Source organism: Myotis yumanensis, unplaced genomic scaffold (assembly GCF_028538775.1).
Source record: "Myotis yumanensis isolate MYYU_CA2020_CCGP unplaced genomic scaffold, mMyoYum1.0.hap1 SCAF_1, whole genome shotgun sequence".
In the NCBI taxonomy this organism is placed as follows: domain Eukaryota; kingdom Metazoa; phylum Chordata; class Mammalia; order Chiroptera; family Vespertilionidae; genus Myotis; species Myotis yumanensis.
In genome coordinates, this window is record NW_027223752.1 from 181,239,526 (window position 1) to 181,258,678 (window position 19,153).

At 39.9% G+C, this 19,153-nt stretch overlaps 1 protein-coding gene across 8 annotated transcripts in view; it reads left to right on the plus strand.

Moving 5' to 3' along the window:
• Window positions 1-19,153, plus strand: part of FAM13A (family with sequence similarity 13 member A) — a 273,179-nt gene that overhangs the window by 115,783 nt on the left and 138,243 nt on the right. For all 8 annotated transcript variants that reach the window (XM_070392801.1, XM_070392775.1, XM_070392768.1 and 5 more), the window contains one exon: window positions 17,631-17,794. In XM_070392801.1, coding sequence (XP_070248902.1) covers window positions 17,631-17,794 — 164 coding nt within the window. The remainder of the gene's footprint in view (window positions 1-17,630; window positions 17,795-19,153) is intronic.

A 19,153-nucleotide genomic window follows, 5' to 3' on the forward strand; every position in this document is an offset into this window, starting at 1 on the left:
ATCCATTGAGAATGTGTATTTTACTAAAGTCAAGGAACTAGTAATACCTCAGCTTTGTTAATTGAGCAGCATCCTAAGAGGGAGACCTCTTTCAAAATGCAAGAGACCTCACAGACTCCAGGCCTTACGATTTCCAGGCAGCTTTGTGGACCGGGCTCATTAGTTTGAGTTTGGCATTGGAATGCAAACCATTTCATCAGTTTTTCTTGTTTATAGTAAGGACTACATCTAAAAAAAACAACTTGGATTATAAATAGCATTTATTTTATCCCTTTAATCATTTTTTGGCAGCCATGCTAGAAACACACATTGAGAAATACATGCAGATACAAATGTGCTGTCCTGTTCACCAAAACAGCACCTTTATAAAGAGCTTTAGTGCAGTATCCCTTCACTGTTATTGAAGTGGGAGGGGCTCCCCACCCCAAAAAAGGTTCTTTGCTTATGGCTTTATCATAGATATGCAAACATAATAGTTTTAGTTACTATTCGAAGTTACAGAGGAATGAAAACTCTAGAAGTTTTCCAGAGGAAAACTATTGCTGAACAATAATATAGAATCTTGCACGTATACTTATCTTTCTCTGGGGAGTTAACTTTCACTTTTGGAGAAACCTAGATTGCTTATCTGGGCCCTCTGCTACTTTTATGCTTAGAAGAATCAGACAATTTTTAAGAACCCATGAATGACATTATCAAAACACGTTTTCATGTTTTATAAGAACTTTGAGGAACTCACTTGATTAGTGCTTAGAAAAAGGAATGTATTTTGATGTATTGTTGAATTCAGTTTGCTAATATTTTTGCATGTATGTTTGTCAGGGATATTAGCCCCCCCTACCCCCTTTTTTTTGGTAGTGTCTTTGTCTGGTTTTGATATCAGGGTTTTATGGCCTTATGAATTTGGAAGTGATCTCTCTTCTATTTTTTAGAAGAATTTGAGGATTGGTATTCATTCTTCTTTACACATTTGGTAGAAGACACCGAAGTCTGGACTTTTCAATCTCCTTACTAGTAACTGGTCTGTCCAGATTTTCTATTTATGGTTCAGTCTTGGTAGGTTGTATGTTTCTGGGAATTTATCTATTTCTTCTTGATTGTCCAGCTTTTTGTTGTATTATTAAATGTTCCTAATAGTCTCTTATGGTCCTTTGTTTTCTATAGTATCAGTTGAAATGTCTCTTCTTTCATTTCAGATTTTGTTTATTCAAGTCCTCTTTTTTCGTGTGGGTCTAGCTAAAAGTTTTTATTTCTCTATTTTATTTCTCTTTTCAAAAAAACTAGTTATTTGTTTCATTGATACTTTCTATTGATTTTTATTCTCTGTTTCATTTATCTCCACCCTGATCTTTATTATTTCCTCCCTCTACTGACTTTGGACTTGATGTCTCACTATACATGATTACTCACCTCAAATGCACCCTCATGTTGCTGGCAGTCTGATCGCCTCAATCTTTCATTCTTCCTCTCTTTCAGACAACTGTTTCAAACTTTCTCCATGATCCTTGCCTTCCAACATCCCCCTTTTCACCCTTCACTCTCAGTAACGATCTTACTTTCTATTTCACTGAGCATCAGGAGAGAACGTCCACCTGTTCCCACCCTGACATCCATCCGTTGCCTGCCCCACCTCATGTCCTCGCTTTCCTTCCAGTCACAGGAGAGGTGCCTTGCACCAGATCCCACAGCCTCTGACCCACTCAGGAACTCTGCTCCCTCTCCTGGGCATCAGCTTTTCATCTGTCCATTGAATCACTTCCATTAGTAAGGAAATATGCTATAATATTTCCTATCTTATTTCCAAAATAAAAAAACAATAACTCTCCTGTGACTCCACAGCCCCCTTCAGTAATCACCCATTTCCTCTGTTATTCCTTACAACAGTACCCCTCAAAAGAATTATATAAACTTGTTGTTTTCACATCCTCTTCTCTGTTCTCTCTGGAACCCACTCTAACTAATTCCACTATAGAACAAAAACAGCTCTTGTGAAGTGTCACCATATTACCAGATTCTGTATATGTGTGTATTCTAGGCATTTCATAGAAGTGGAATAATACAGTATGTTCCCTTTTGTATGTCTGTCTCCTTTCACCTAGCATAATATTTGTAAGATTCATCTATTTTATTTTTTTAATTGAACGCTTGATTTTATTTTTTTAATATGTTTTTATTGATTTCAGAGAGGAAGGGAGAGATAGAAACATCAGTGATGAGAGAGAATCATTGACCGGCTGCCTCCGGCACACCCTTTACTGGGGATCAAGCCCACAACCCAGGCATGTGCCCTTGACGGAATCAAACCCGGGACCCTTCGGTCCACAGGAAGACACTCTATCCACTGAGCTAAACCGGCTACGGCAGATTCTGTTTTATAGCATGTTTCAGATCGTCATTCCTTTTTGCTTCCCCATGAATCAGTTGATAGACTTTTGAGTTGTTTCTGCTTTGGGGCTATAATAAATAATGCTGCTATGGACATTTATGTACAAATGTTTATGTGGGCATATGTTCTGGAATTGCTGGGTTATATGGTAACTGCATTCATTCCTTCTTGTTGAAACTCTTTCCCCTTGCTTTTCAAGACATTGTGTGGGTTTTCCCTCTACCTCACTGTCCACTCCTCGGTGTCTCTGAGTCTTCTCCCTCTAACTGTGGAGTGCCCTGGGGTTCAGTGCTTAGTCCCCTTTCTAGATTTACTCACTAGGTGGTTGGCTTGTAAATACCATCTACGTATATATGACTGCCAAATTTGTATTTTCAGTTCAAGCCTCTCAACTCCAACTCCAATATCCAGCTGCCTGTATGGCATTGTCACTTTTCTATTATGTACATCTCAAGGTTAGCATATCCAGAGCCAGTAATTCCCAATTCACCCACCAAAATCTGTATCTCCTGCTATTTTTTTTCTAACCCCATGATGGCAGTTCCATACTTCCAGTGCTCAGGCCAAAAACTTTAGAGTCATTATTAATTATTTTTTATTTTTTTATTTTATTTTTAATCCTTACCTGAGGATATTTTTTCCATCGATTTTTAGAGAGAGTGTAAAGGAGAGGTGGGAGAGAGAGAACATCTATATGAGAGACACATTGATTGGTTGTGCCAAAACTGGGGCTGGGGTTGAACCTGCAACTGAGGTACTTGCCCTTGACTGGGGATCGAATCTGAGACCCTTCAATCCGTAGTCAATGGCTCTAACCACTGAGCAAACCAACCAGAGCTAGTCATTCTTGACTCCCACCTGCCCCACACCTCAGCAAATTTTGTTGACTTTACCTTCAAAATATATCCAAAATGTGATCTCACAATCTCCATGCTCCAAGCCACGAGCATCTCAATTAGGTCTCCTAGTTGATCTCCTTACATCACTCTGACCTTTCTACAATCTTTTCTCAATGCAGCAGTAAAGATCCTTTTAAAATGAAAAACATGTTACTACTTTGCTCAACATTTTCCAAAAGTTTTCTGTTTTCCTCAGGGTAAAATCCAAAGTCTTTAAAATGCCTGCACGTCTACGTGATCTGGGCCCTCTGCTACTTCACTGGCCTCATCTCTTGCCACTGTGTTTCTCACTCTTTTGGTTCCAGCCAAAGGGGCCTCCTTGCCGCTTCTCAGACTTGCAAGTCATGCCTCCTCAGGACCTTTGCACTGCTCTTCTCTCTGTGTGGAATGTCCTCCCCACACATCCTTCTCAGACACTCTTTTATTTCCTTTAGGTCTGTAGTCAAGACTGCAGGTGGCTTCCCCATATCTAGTCTCCCTCTCTTCCTTCTCTGGGTACACTGATGCACAGCTAAAAGGCTACTTTCCCTAACTTCCCTGGCAGCTGTGTGTCACCATGTGGCTAAATTTTGCTCCGTAAATATAAGCAGTTGGATTTCCTTTTAAGAGTGTGGCAGGCCCTTCCTTGGTCCTTCCTCCATCTTACCATGTTTGTAACTGCTTTGAGAGAAAAGACTACAAATAAAGCATCTATCCTATCTAATAAAGAGGGAATATGCTAATTGACTGTCACACTGTCTCAAAGATGGTGGTGCCCATAGCCAATAAGAAGGGAATATGCTAATTGACTGCTACGCACTCAAAGATGGCGGCGCCCACAGCTACAAGATGGTGGCGCCCAGTCCCCTTAGCTCCACCGGGGCAGCAGGCACACGGCAAGGCCAGGCTCGCCCCACGCGCCTGCCTCTGGAGTCCCCCAGTCCCCTAAGCCCCCCAGCCGCCCAGGGCCAGCCCAAGGCACAGGCAAGCCTCAGATGGCGGCTGCCCAGCTGCCCAGGGTTCCTCGAGGCACAGGTAACCAGGGCCGGCTGAGGCTTGCACTGCCAGCAGTGGCAGCAGCAGAGGTGTGATGGGGCATCACCATCCCCTGATCGCCTGGTCGCCTCCTGCCCCTGAGGCCTTCCAGACTGTGAGAGGGGGTAGGCCAGGCTGAGGGACCCCCCCTCCTCCAGTGCATGAACTTTCATGCACCGGGTCTCTAGTCTACACTAATAAAAGAGAAACATGCAAATTAACCATCACTCCACTACACCCACCAGCCAATCAGAGTGACTATGTAAATTAACCCACCAAAGATGGCGGTTAATTTGTATATGGTCCAGGACTTTTATTTAGGGGGAGTTTTTTAATTACTGATTTTATTTTATTAGATGTATTCAGATTTTCTATTTCTTCTTGATTCAGTCTTTGATAATTATATGCTTTTAGTAATTTATCCTGTTCTTCCAGATTGTCCAATTGGTTGGAATATAATTTTTCATAGTACTTTCTTATAATCCTTTGTGAATTGGTGGTGTCACTTCTCCTCTTTCATTTCTATTTTATTTATTTTTATTTATTTGGGTTCTCTCTCTTGTTTTCTTAATGTGGCTGGTTAAATCTTTATCATTTTTAAAAAATATGTTTTTGTTGATTTCAGAGAGAGGGAGAGGGAGAGAGATAGAAATATCAATGATGAGAGAGAATCATTGATCAGCTGCCTCTTGCACACCTGCTATGGGGGATTGAACCCAAAGCCCAAGCTTATGCCCTGGACAGGAATCCAGTTGTGACCTCCTGGTTCAAGGGTCAACATTCAACCACTGACCCACACTGGCGGGCATAAATCTTTATCAATTTGTTTATCTTTTCAAAGAAATAACTGTTGGTTTCATGGATATTTTGTATCTTTTTTGTTTAGGTTCTTTATTTCTGCTCTGGTATTTATTATTTCCTTCCTTCTACTCACTTTGGGGTTTGTTATTTTTTCCTAATTCCTTTAGGTATATAGTTAAATTGTTTATTTGAGATTTCTCTTGTTTCTTGAAGTAGGCCTATATTGCTATGAATTTCCCTCTTAGAACTGTTTTGGCTGTGTACCATAGATTTTTTGGTTGCTTGTGCTTTCATTTTCATTTGTCTCAAAGTATCTTTTGATTTTTTTCCCCTTGATTTTGTTAACATTCATTGTTTCATAACATGTTATTGAGCCTCCATGTGTTTGTGTGTTTTTCAGGGTTGGTTTCTTGTGTGTGTGATAGATTTCTAGTTTCATAGCAATGTGGTTGGAGAAGATACTTGATATGAATCAGTCTCTATACATTTATTGAGATTTGTTTTGGGTCCTACTGGAAAATATTCCATGTGCACTTGAAAATAATGTATATTCTGTTGCTTTGGGATTAAATTCTCTAAAAATAACAAGTGAATTTATCTGGTCTAATGTGTCATTTAAGGCCACTGTTCCCTTCTGGAAGATCTATCTATTGATGATGATGAGGTGTTAAAGTTTCCCACTATGACTGTATTACTATGGACTTCCCCCTTTATGTCTGTCAAGCTTTTTGCTCTATATATTTAGGTGCTCCCATGCTGGGTACATAAATGTTTACAAGGTTATATCCTCTTGTTGGATTGATTTATCATTATGTAATGTCCTTGTTTGTCTCTTATTATACTCTTTGTTTTAAAGTTTATTTTGTCTGATATGAGTATTGCTATCTCAGTTGTGGGGTTTTTTTTTTCGTTCCATTTACATGAAATATTTTTTTCATCCCTTTATTTTCAGTTTGTGTGTGTCTTTTGATCTGAAGTATTTGGTAGATAGCATATAAAGGGTCTTGTTTTCTCATCCATTCAGCCACCGTGTTTTTTTAAATATATATTTTTATTGATTTCAGAGAGAGAGAGGGAGATGGAAACATCAGTGATAAGAGAGAATCATTGATTGGCTGACTCCTGCATGCCCCTACTGGGGATAGAGCCCACAACCCAGGCATGTGCCCTGACCAGGAATTGAACTGTGACATCTGGTCCATAGGTCAGTGCTCAATCACCAAGCCACACCAGGTGGCCACCCTGTGTGTTTTTTTTATTGGAGCATTTAGTACATTTATATTTAAAGTGATTGTAGGTAGGTATGTAGTTATTTTCATTTAATTGTTAATATTTATGTTCTTTTTCTTTCTTTTTTTAAAATATATTTTATTGATTTTTTTACAGAGAGGAAGGGAGAGGGATAGAGAGTCAGAAACATCGATGAGAGAGAAACATCGATCAGCTGCCTCCTGCACAACCCCTACTGGGGATGTGCCTGCAACCAAGGTACATGCCCTTGACCAGAATCGAACCTGGGACCTTCCAGTCCGCAGGCCGACGTTCTATCCACTGAGCCAAACCGGTCAGGGCTATGTTCTTTTTCTTAAGTCTGTAGCATTTCTTGTAATACTGGCTTTTGTTTTTTGTTTGTTTTTTTGTTTTAATCTGGGTAGCTCTTTATTTCTCCTTCATTTTTAAATGATAGCCTTACTGGATAGAGTAGTCCTGGCTATAGGTATTTGCTTTTTATAATTTTGACTATTTCATGCCAATTCCAGTCAAGAAATCAGCTGACAGTCTTATTAGAACTACTTGTAGGTAACTGTCTTTCTCTGACTCTTTTTAAGATTCTTGTTTTTTGTCTTTAACCTTTGATATTTTAATTACGATGTGTCTTGGTGTGGGCCTCTTTGGGTTTATCTCCTTTGGAACTCTCTGTGCTTCCTGGACTTGTATGTCTATATCCTTTACCATGTTAGGAAAGTGTTCAGTCATTATTTCTTCAAATGTTTCTCAATCCTTTGCTCTCTCTCTCTTCTCCTTCTGGCACACTTATGATGCAGATGTTATTACATCTGATGTTGTCCGAGAGGTCCCTTGAACTAGCCTCAGTTTTTTAATTCTTTTCTTTTTTGTTCTAATTGGGTGTTTTTTGCTACCTTGTCTTCAAAATAACTGAATCATTCCTCTGCTTCATCTAATCCAGGGGTCCTCAAACTACGGCCCGCGGGCCACATGCAAATACAAATATTATATTTGTTCCCATTTTGTTTTTTTACTTCAAAATAAGATATGTGCAGTGTGCATAGGAATTTGTTCATAGTTTTTTTTTTAACTATAGTCCGGCCCTCCAACGGTCTGAGGGACAGTGAACTGGCCCCCTGTTTAAAAAGTTTGAGGACCCCTGATCTAATCTGTTGTTAATTCTGTTGATTCCTTCTAGTGCATTCTTTTTTAAATTAATTTTTAGAGAGTGGAAGGAAAGGGGAAAAGAGAGAGAGAGAGAGAGAAATAGAGAAATCTATGTGAAAGGGAATAGCAATTGCTGCCTCCTGCATGCCCCCTACTGGGAATTGAATTAGCAATCTTTTGGTGCACGGGATGATGCCCAGCCAACTGACCCACACTAGCCAAGGCCCTTCTAGTGTATTCTTCATTTCAGTTATTTATTCTACATTTCTGGCTGGTTCTTTTTTATGGTTTCTATGTCCATTTTTATGCTGTTGAAGTTCTCACTAAGTTCCTTGAGCATCCTTATAACCATTGTGTTGAACTCTATAGCTTGCCTTCATGTTATCTCATTCTTTTTCTAGAGATTTCTTCTGTTCTTTCATTTGGGGTGTGTTTCTCTGTCTCCCCATTTTGGCTGCTTCTGCATTTGTTTCTGAATATTGGGTATGCCTCCTAGTCTTGGTAGGGTGGCCTTCTGTAGTAGGTGTTCTGTAAAGCCCAGTGGTATATCTCCCTGTTCATCTGAGCTGGGTGCTCCAAGAGTGTGCTTCATGGATTATGTGTGCCCTTCTGTTGTAGTTGAGTCTTGATTGCTTTTGGTATCTTCATAGGTGGAGTTGACCCTCGGGCTGGCTGGCTCTGAAGATTGGCCACAACCAGTGTACAAGCTGTACAGGGGCTGACCCCAGAAAGCATAATTCATCTCAGCAGGGCCTGGTGCCTGCCTAGACCTTTTTTGTATGTGCTGCTTGTGGAGCTAATCAGGTCTGAAGCCAGCCACTGGGTGTGTTGGTTCTGTTGCTCTTGGGAGGGGCTCCTGTGCAGGTTGAATATCATACACTGTCGGAGAGCAGCCCTGGGCGACCTGGTAATAGCTGCGAAGTGACTCACAGTTGGTATGGTAGCTGTCTGTGCTGGGCCTAGGTGTGTGAGGAAGGGGCTCAGCAGCATACCAATGCTGGTTCCCACCAGTTCCAGGCTTGGGGCAGGTCATCAGAGCCCCAAGGCACCCTAAGACCCACTGCCACCTGCCTTTTAGGTTCAGCCACTAAAATAGCCTCTAGCAGTAGGTGAGTTGCATGACTCAGGGTCTCAGGGAGTCACCACCTAGGGGCAAGTGGTGTTTGAATAGAGATTCAAACTCATTGTCAGTCCTGGGTTTGAAGCCATTCAACATAAGTCTCAGGGTACACTGAGACTTTAACTGTCTGGGGCCTGTGAACCTTTGCGAGGGGTGGGGGGTGGGGGCACGGTGGCAGGGTCTCAGGGAATCTTAAGATTTGGTCGTATGTAGAGAGAGCTGAGCACAGGAACTGTGGTGCCCACATGGAGTGCAGGAAACAGCCTTCACCCTAAACTGAAACAACTTAGTCTGTGTGTGTGTGTGTGTGTGTGTGTCTGGCACCCTCCTGAGCTTGCCTGGCATTCCTGGAAAGTTTTTTAAGAAAGACTGCAACAGCCGTAGTTGGTTAGGCTCAATGGATAGAGCGTTGGCCTGCCAAGTGAAGGGTCCCAAGTTCTATTCTGCTCAAGGGTACTTGTTTGGGTTGTGGGCTCGATCCCCAGTAGGGGGCGTGCAGGAGGCAACCGATCAATGATTCTCTCTCATCATTGATGTTTCTATCTCTCCCTCTTCCTTCCTCTCTGAAATCAATAAAAATATATTTAAAAAATAGCTTTAAAAAAAGAAAGATTGCAACACAGGCTCAAATTGGCCAGCTCCAGCAGAGCCCAGAGCCATTCCAAGGTGGATAGGGGGGACATCAGAGATGCCAGGGTGGAGCTAGTGCAGCCCCCCAGGCTATTGCTGCAGGGCCCACCACAGGAGCAGTGGTTCTGGTTTGGCACGTAGAGAAAATAGCCCTCATCCTAAAGCCACACAATTCAGTTTCTCCCTGTGTGTCTTTGGCACCTCCAAGGTTGCCTGAAATTCCTCAAGAGTTTTTTAGAAAGACTGCAATGCAGGCCCAGGCTGGTTGGCTTTGGCAGAGTTTAAGCCCAGCCGTGTGCAAGCTGGGTAGGGCAGGGCCTCTGAGAGTCATCAGAGTTGGGCTAGTATAGCTCTCGGGGCTAATGTTTTGTGGGGTAGTGCTCAACCCAGGAAAGATGGCATCCCTGGGTGGCACAGCAGAGGTCAATACAGTGAATATTGGCAGCTGTCCCTCAAGCCGGTTCCCCAAAGCCACAACCTCCCAGCTGCTGTTCCTCTGTTGGAACCCAGGGTGGGTGCCTGCAAGTGAGATTCTGTGCATTGCCCTTTTAGAGGGTTTCTGGGCTTGCAGCAGCCTTCCTTCTTACCTGGGCAGATAGAATCCCTGCAGATTTTCCAACCAGATATTATGTGGGCTCCTCTTCTTGGCACTGGTCCTCCAAGCTGGGAAACCTGGCGTAGGGTTGAAACCCCTTGGTCCTCCTCAGGGGGTGCGGTGCCTCTACAGCTGAGCTATCCCTCTGGATTCTCAACTACCACATGTGGGTGCAGGGCCAGCCAGTTTTGCATCTCTGCCCCTCCTACTAGTCTCCATGTGGCTTCTTCCGTATATCCTTAGTCATAGGACTTGTGTTCAGATAGTCTTCAGGTGGTTATCCAGGTTGATTGTTCTATAGTTTAGTTGTAATTTTGATACGGTCCTGGGAGGAGGCGAGTGCAGCTCCCCCCTACTCCACCATCTTTGATAAAAAACTACAAAGAAAACTTGTGCAAGTCTTATTTCTAAATTCCTAAACTGCTCAGTTTACACAGTGACTTTTTGCCTGAATTGTTTCCTGAAGTCAGGGATTCAAATGCATAACTGTAAAATAGCAGCTGGAACTGTGTGGATATTAACATAAAAGGCCTCACCTTACTGACATGTACAGATTTATCGCTGAACATCTTTTAAAAGGTGAAGCTTTCTTGAGCCCACGTCCCAGGACAGATGGCTCTACTTGGGGCTGCATAGTCCAAGTAAATGTCATTTCTTGTACCTGGTCTTGCATTAATAATTCCTTTACTCCTTAGCTTTAGCTGGTTTGGCTCAGTGGATAGAGCATCGGCCTACAGACTGAAGGGTCCCGGGTTTGATTCCAGTCAAGGGCATATGCTCAAGTTGCAGGCTTGATCCCCAGTAGATGGTGAGCGATGATTCTCTCCCATCATTGATGTTTTGATCTCTCTCTCTCCCTCTCCCTTCCTTTCTAAAATCTATAAAAATATATTTTTAAAAAATAATAATTCCTATACTATTTAAATTCAGATTCTTTCCATTTCTGTACCATAGCTATTTTTCAAACAGACTTACACATTCTGCAACTGAATATTTAAAAAGTTCTAAAATAAGAGTAATACGCATGGAATTAATGTTTTTTATAGTATCAACTGATAATTTATTAACATTTCAGTGTTTCTGTGAGGAAGGTAGATGATATCATTTAGTTCTGTCATTCTATCATTCACTATACAAATATTTAATGGTCGCCTGCTGTTTGCTAGGTGCTGTTCTAGAATTCAGGGCTACAGCAATTAACAAAACAGGTCAAAATTTCTGCTGTGCTGGCATCCACTTTTGTAGAGGACGTGGGAAGGGAAGAGTGGAGGAAAACCAATGCAGAGGGGCTTGTTAGTTGCTTGGGGCCACACTGTGAACCTGTATTGGTTGGATAGCTTATATTTCAAGATGAACTTTTTTTAAATTGTGAATTTTCTGTCTTTTCACATATGAGTAATTTTTCTAGCAAACCAAGTTAAACTGACTTTATGCTAACATACAGATTCACTCACTTAGATTAAGATGAGATCTTAATAAGTTATAACTTTAACATTGACCCATTTTTAAAAAAAAAAATAAGAGAAAGAGAAAGGTATATGCAAAAAACAAATTCCCCAAATCATGTTAATAATTTTCTCAGAAAAACCAAACCAAACCTGGTGCATCGAATAGCATTGTGGCGAGCACATAATAGATTGGTCAAATTATTTATTTCAGAAAGGGAGAGGAAGAGAGAGAGAGAAACATCAGTAATGAGAGAGAATCATTGATCAGGAATCGAACCGTGACCTCCCGGGTCATAGGTCCATGCTCAACCACTGAGACACGCTTTCTGGGCCCGAGTTAGAGCGTTGTTTAAAGTTTTAAGCTAGAAAGGCCTACCTTTAAAAACTATCGGAGCTAAGCCTCTCGTTTTTGGTTCTTTGTTATTTCACCATTTCTTCTTATGAAGATTATGAGTTTAATGAGGATGAAGGAAAGCAAGAGGCTTTGCCCTCTTCCATGCAAATGACAAGTGGAGGAGAGAGAAGGTCAAGCATATGAGGACGTCTAATGAACTTTATTTAGACAGTCTAAGTGTTAAAAAATTAACGTTTCTGCTTGCTTCTTTCTATTACAATCTTTCTTCATCATATGAGCCTTGAATATAAATTTTTGCCCAATTCTAATCATCTCTCAAAGTACTTCGATGATGAAAAGAACAGATTTTGTCATTTCAAAATGCAAGCACGGTAACTGACCAGTGCTTAGGGTGACTCCTAAGACCAAAACATTAGTTTGTTATACTTAAGCTTTTAAAACTGTATTAATAATAATAATTTTAAAAATTAGTATTTACTATTCATAATAGCATAGCAAATTATTATAATAAATTTTCCTGCAGTTGATTCATGTGCACATTACTTTTCTGGGAAGAAATGTAATAAGTGGGAAACCCACCTCACCTACCCAAAGGAAAGAGAGCCACGAATTACAGATCCCCGGCCAGAAAGCAGTCCCTCCTGCCTCGATGCACCTGCCATTCCCGTGTTCTAGTGCTGCAGGGCAGACGGCTCCTGCCTGCACCCGCGCATGAGACAAGGCCTGCAGCCAAGGCTTCCTGCTGTGCCCTCACGTGACGGGCTTATATGGATAAATATGAAGTCAGGGCACGTTATTTTTTATGACTTTTTTTATTTTTAGTCACATTCAGGTGTCGGGGGAAATGAGAGCCTCCTATCACCGCTATGTTTTTCAGGTGCTGGATTCTTTGTTCTATTTTTAAAGATGAGGTCATCTTAAAACATTTGTAGTATTGACCATAACAGAATTTGGGTGTCGGCCTTTGAAATTTATTCATGTCAGTTTAAAGAATGGGGATGATCCGAGTTATATTGAAGGAATATAGCTATCTGTATGCATTTTTATTGCTAACTGAGCTCAAATTGATTTTACAGTCTCATTAAAAACCTTCTAGACATTTTAATGGCTGAATAATCCATCATATAGAGGAGCCAAAATTACCCAATGTGATAATTTGGCTATTTATTTACATTTTTGTCTATTACTTACATTTTTGTCTATTACTAATAATAGTACATTTTTACTTACATTTTTGTCTATTACTAATAAAAGTATGATACACACATTTTCCATAGAATTTTCACCTCATATCTGATTTCCCCCCCTAAGATTATTTTACTAGAATGGTTTAGCAGACCATAGAGAAATAAATTTAAGGAAAATTTTATTAATGCAAACAAAAAGAGAGAATGCAGAAAATGGGTTGCATTATGGGCTGTAATGTAACTTTTATCCAAAATTGTATTTTCTTCTTACAATTCTAATACTTAACCTGAAACGAAATATAGAGACTAGTGGTAGGCACAGGTACTGAGGGTTGGTTCTCTGGGTTGTAATTGTAATTCTGCCACTTACTCACTGGGACAAATAACGTGAACTCTTTATCCCTGTTTTCTCACCTGTGAAATGGTAATAATAATAGTCCCGGTCTCTGGGTTGTTGTGAGAATTAATTTATGTAAATCTCTTGAGAACATGCCTAGCACGGAGTAAATTCTCACTAAATGTTTATTTATAACAGCATCTAAGAGAATATTTCCTAATTTTATATTCTCAAAAGTTTTTCTTTTGTTTCATTCCCTTGGCATCGCAAATACTAGAATCTCTTAACTTCGCGATCAGACTATCCCATACCTGCAAGTACATGCATGGAATGCACTCTTTTTAAGATTTCTGGAATTGTTAGTATTTTAGTTGTACACATAAATTACACAGAGAGAGTGTGCCTAGATCTTTATCTCAAATGGCCAGTGCAGAATTCTTCTGAGCAAAATGTTTTTCGTAGGTGGTTTGGGGGCTTTTTTAGTTTTCACCCTCAAGTATCAAAGTTATCATGAAGAAATCGCTTAAAATAAGAAGCAAAGTGTGGTGTGAATAAGTGCATATCTCCAGTGGAAAGAGGGAGCTGGCCACCCAGTCAGAATCCTAAACTCGTGGCCATTTTCCTATGGCAGCCACACATTAGGAGGCGGCTGCAGGTGGCCTTTCCTGACACACTCGCTCTGTTCATCACAGTAAGGCTTTTGGCTATAGTTGGAGTCCCTGCCCATCAGAGCTTGAGCTTAGCTGAACCTCATGATGCACTAGTGACACTAGCCTACACAAGGCAGTCCTACGTGCCTTGCGTGACCCATTTCTGCTAAAATTAATCTTGGCCCATAACATCTTAACATGCCAATGGCAAGAAAAGGAGGATGGAACTAGAAGAAAAGTGTAACAAGGGAGGAGTTGCCTCGATACAGGTTTCGTCTTTCCATTTCCTCTAAAGCAGGGTTTTTCAACTTTAGCTCTACTGACATTTTAGACCAGATGACTTCTTTTCCTGGTAGGCTGGCCTGTGCATTGTAGGATGTTTAGTCACATCCCTGGCCTCCGCCCACTGGATTCCAAAAGCACACGCCCTCACTCCTGTCATGAAGATCAAAAATGTCTTCACACAAAATTGGCTGCAAGTGAGAACCACTGCTGAAAGCCACACTGTAATAACAGGTTCCCTGTACCCTGGGGCTTGGCTGACTGGTGTCCTGCTCCTCCTCCTCAGAGAGTTCTGTGATGAAAGGGGCCTTGAGCACCAACTCAGAGTTCGCCACTAAACGATATACTACCTGAAATGGACACCCAGAAGCATAGAAATAAAACTATCCCCTCTGCCTGCTTGATAAGGCCAAGGCTAAGATCACGCGTTCCTAAAAAGCTCAATTCCAGATACAGTAAAGTAAGTGATCTCTTCCTTTTTCTCAAAGTTAGCACATTTGTACTAAAATTAATTGCATCAGAAACACAGCAGGTTTTAAAATCACTGTTCATTTTCTCTATAGTAATGTCCATAGTGAAAGTTTATAGTCTTCAAGGTACATCTTCAAGAATATTTCATTAGTTACCTTTAAAAATGTACATTCCTTTAAAAATATATGTATATATTCCACATTTCTAGAAGTCTCAGAGTTTCTGAGCTACTTTTTTCTAACAAATTTCATAAATGCCAATATAAGCTTCATGTGATATTTTCAGGTTCTGTGCACAAGCTCAATTCTTTGTACTACTGTGATATATATTAATAATGAGTTTATATTGTAAAATTCATGGTTAATGACAATCACCTCTATGTTATTTCTATAGAAATTAAGTTATCAGCTCTAGCCAGTGTGGCTCTGTGGGTAAAGCGTTGGGCCATGGACTGAAAGGTCCGGGTTCGATTCCAGTCAAAGGTGCATACCAACTAATCAATGTGTCTCTCTCACGTCGATATTTCTCTCTCTCCCTCTCCTTTCCATTATCTCTAAAAATCAATGGGAAAATATCTTTGGGTGAGGATTAACAAGACAAACAACAAAAAAAGAAATTATCACAGAAATACCCTTAGATTGATGTAAATTGACATAATGGAATCAACTGCATATTACCTTTTTTACCTTAGAATAGTTTTCCTTGCCCTAGCTGGTTTGGCTCAGTGGATAGATGTCGGCCTGTGGACTGAAGAGTCCCGGGTTCAATTCCAGTCAAGGGCACATGCTCTGGTTGTGGGCTCTATCCCCAGTGGGCGAGGGGGGACATGCAGAAGACAGCCAATCAATGATTTTCTCACATCATCGATGTTTCTATCTCTTTCTCCCCTCTCCCTTCCTCTCTGAAACCGATAAAAATATATTTTAAAAAAAGAATAGTTTTCCTTTACAAAAATTGTTGAATTAAACTTAGAACCCAGAAGTTTTCACTGAACCTAAAATGTCAAGTCCTTATTTAAACATGATGAAATGCAGCCAAACAACTGCTGTACTGTTTGTTTTAATATTGAGAAAACAGTCTGGAAGTGAATTTTTTAGCTAACTAGTTTGAAATTGTACTGCTTTTTCAGTGTTTTAATTAATTTTTCATGTCTATTTTTATGAAAAATAATCACGGCAAAAGGAGTCCCTTTATAAACTACATAATAGCATATATTTGTACTTTTCACATTCTCTTGCTGTTTATATGAATATTTCTTTTAGAAGTAATTTTGGCAAATATCTCTATGAATGATATAATTTATCATTTCTAAAAGAAATGTTCTTGCTTTCCTTGGTTTTCATGCGTTATGAATGCTCTGTAGAGCTATGCAACCCAACTATTAGTTGGTAATCATCCGATTTGGGCAGATTTTATGTGACAACAATATTAATGAAAACTAGCTTTTATTGCGTATTTGCTTTGTGTTAAATGTAACTCTTTGCTGAATTATTTTTTAAATAAATTGTAGAGAGGGAGGAAGGGAGAAAGGAGAGAAAGAGGCAGGGAGGAAGAAAAGAGAGAAACATTGATGTGAGAGAGATACATTAATCGGTTGCCTCCGTACGCCCCTGACTGGGATCACACCTGCAACCTATGTATGTACCCTGACCCGGAATCAACCCACAGCCTTCTGGTGCACGGGTTGACGCTCCAACCAACTGAGTCACTCCGGCCAGGGTGCGAAATTATTTTTATATATTATTTTTATGTAATACTCCTAGAGATGTGAATTTTATATACTTACGTACATAATTATCCCCATATTATCCTAGCCTCTTGGCCAGTAAGTGACTTGGGAATATCTTGTAATTGAAATGTGTGTTGTCTGACAATAAGTATTAGTGGGTTCAAAACATTGCTAGATTTTATGGTAAAAATGTTAAAAATAATAACACAGAGAAGAGGAAGAGGGGGAAAGGGATGGAAGAGGAGAAGTAGGAAGAGCATGAAGCTGTAATCTCTGTCTCCAGGATCTGGTTGAGGTAAAATAATCTAGAAACATCAGGCAGCATAATTATGGACTAAACTTAAGGTATCAGATGACATGTAATCAAGTGTGGATAGTGCTACAGGAATTCAGAGTTGGGAAAGTTGGTTAAGACCTGAGGTAGTTGGAGAAGCTTTTTGGGTAGTGGATTCTTATCTCAACTTCAAAGGAAGTTAGGGTTTGGTTTGATCTTACACAGTTGATGAGTGGCCAGTGATGAACTGATGACATTGCCGGTGGAAAAACCAGCATAAGAAAAGTTCTAGATATGAGGAAAAGTTTCCAATGTAACAAGTAAAGTTGATCCAAGGGTTTGAAATGTTCCTGAAATTCTGACATGATTTATATATATATTTTAGGAAAGGTAGTTGTATTCACTCTCTTTACAGTTTAGAGTAAGAGAGCTTGAGGTTGGAGGGAGCATATAACTTCAGATATGAGAAGTCAGTACACCGGGTATTTGGTGCTTGTGTTCCCCATGATTTCAAAAATATAAGAGTGCTAAAAGGGTTGTGTTTTTCTTATTTATTTTCTTAATCAAAAATTATTATATCGTAATTTGCTTTACAAAGAGGATTCCAATAGAAATTATTAGCACACTGGTGTGGAGCTTGCTTGTTGATAGTAAATATTTCTAGACACCTTTCTAACATTGGCATTCTATCTTTTATTTTTCTGCCTCTATTTGTTACTTCTTTCACTCCAGGTTGCAGTCTGATATACTCTTAGAATCTTTCACTACATAGAGTGGTTATTCTTAGGACTGTAAGGCCTGAGGAAGATTTGCATCAGAATCCAGGAGAGAGGGGTCTGGACCGTATATGGTTCAGAAGTTCCCCTTCACTGTGCCCTCTGCTATATAAGAATTTTTAATGTATTTTTAATTCCATACCTAGGTTTATAAAATCCATATCTAGGTTGGAGTGTTAATACATGAGATTATTAATAAATTATAATAAATATTCTGAAGTAACTTAATTTGAAGGGTCTTTTTTTAAAATCCCTCTCTCTCTCTCTAATTTTATTTTCTAGATCCCAAAGTCCAAGAGTGAGGGATCTCTTCAGGTCTACAGTGTACCACAGCCCGAGCAATGGGATGGTGTTGCTCAGGTCAGCCTGCGGCTAAGTCGTAGGAAACCCGGCTGGAGTGACATGAATTCAGCAGAGGACACTAGTGGGGCCAAGTTGCTATCCAGGTTGGCATGTTTCTTTTACTTACATGTTACATATTGCATTCTCTGCTCTGAGTATAGGTATGTTTGTATTTATCTAACACTGGGGTCAACAAGACGCAAATCAGTAAAATTATTTAAAATTGACTTGAAGTTTTGAGAATATTCTGACTAATAGTATTGATTACAATATTAAAACAAATTATGTAATCAACTGGACCATGCTAGGCTCACAGTTAAAAGGTGGAAGAGGTACTTTCAGGATGCCTTTTCATGGTATGTTCAGTGGCCATTATTATCTTTAGTTAAAGTGGACATCAGAGTTGTTACTAGAACCAACTCTCACTAACAAATTTTGAATGTTGCCTTTTAACCATTACGTTGCACAAAGCAAACTTCTTTGGTATACTTAAAGCAAAAAGCATGCAATTTAAAATAATTAAATAAAATGGAGTCTGAATCTTACTTACTCATAGCATAAAGAATTTTTCCTTTAAAAATTTTTTATTATAACTTAAAACCTATTTCTGAAATTTTAAAAATTTCATTGTAAGACAGCTCTAAAGAATTAAAATATATTTAAGGCATTAAATAGGTGAATGATATAGTCAAAGAGATTACCATTTTGTTGGTTTTTTTAAAATATATTTTTATTGATTTCAGAGGGGCAAGGGAAGGGAGAGAGAGAGAGAAACATCAATGATGAGAGAGAATCATTGATCAGTTGCCTCCTCCGTGCCCCACACTGGGGATCGAGCCCATAACCTGGGCATGTGCCCTGACTGGGAATCGAACCGTGACCTCCTGGTTCATAGATCGATGCTCAACCACTGAGCCACACCAGCTGGGTGAGATTCCCACTTTGGATTGCCTTATAGAGAGGTGGAATTTTAGCTCAATTTAAAAGAGGAAGATAATTTAACTTGGAAGAAAATGAAGATAAGGCTCTTATAGATGGGCCTAGTTAGGAGGCACAGTGGGTGTTTGGGAAATAGCTGGGAATAAGGCTGGGACAGTAGAGTGAGGCCAAGCCATCGAGGACCTTGAATGCCCGTTGGAATTATTTTTACATTCAGTCTTTCCTTCATTGAACAATGTTTAGCACTTAACCTCTGGTTCTAGAAAGTGCTTTAGGACAGGGAATGCAACAATGTACAGAGTCAACCAGACCTTTGTGTTTATGGCCCTTACATTCTATTCCATATGAATTTTTTTTTTCCCATATGAATTTTTGGAGAGTTTGTTCTAGGTCTGTGAAATATTCTGTTGGTATCTTAATGGGGAGTGTATTGAATCTATAGATTGCTTTGGGTAGTATGGACATTTTAATGATGTTGATTCTACCGATCCATGAACACGGTATATTCTTCCCATTTGTTTATG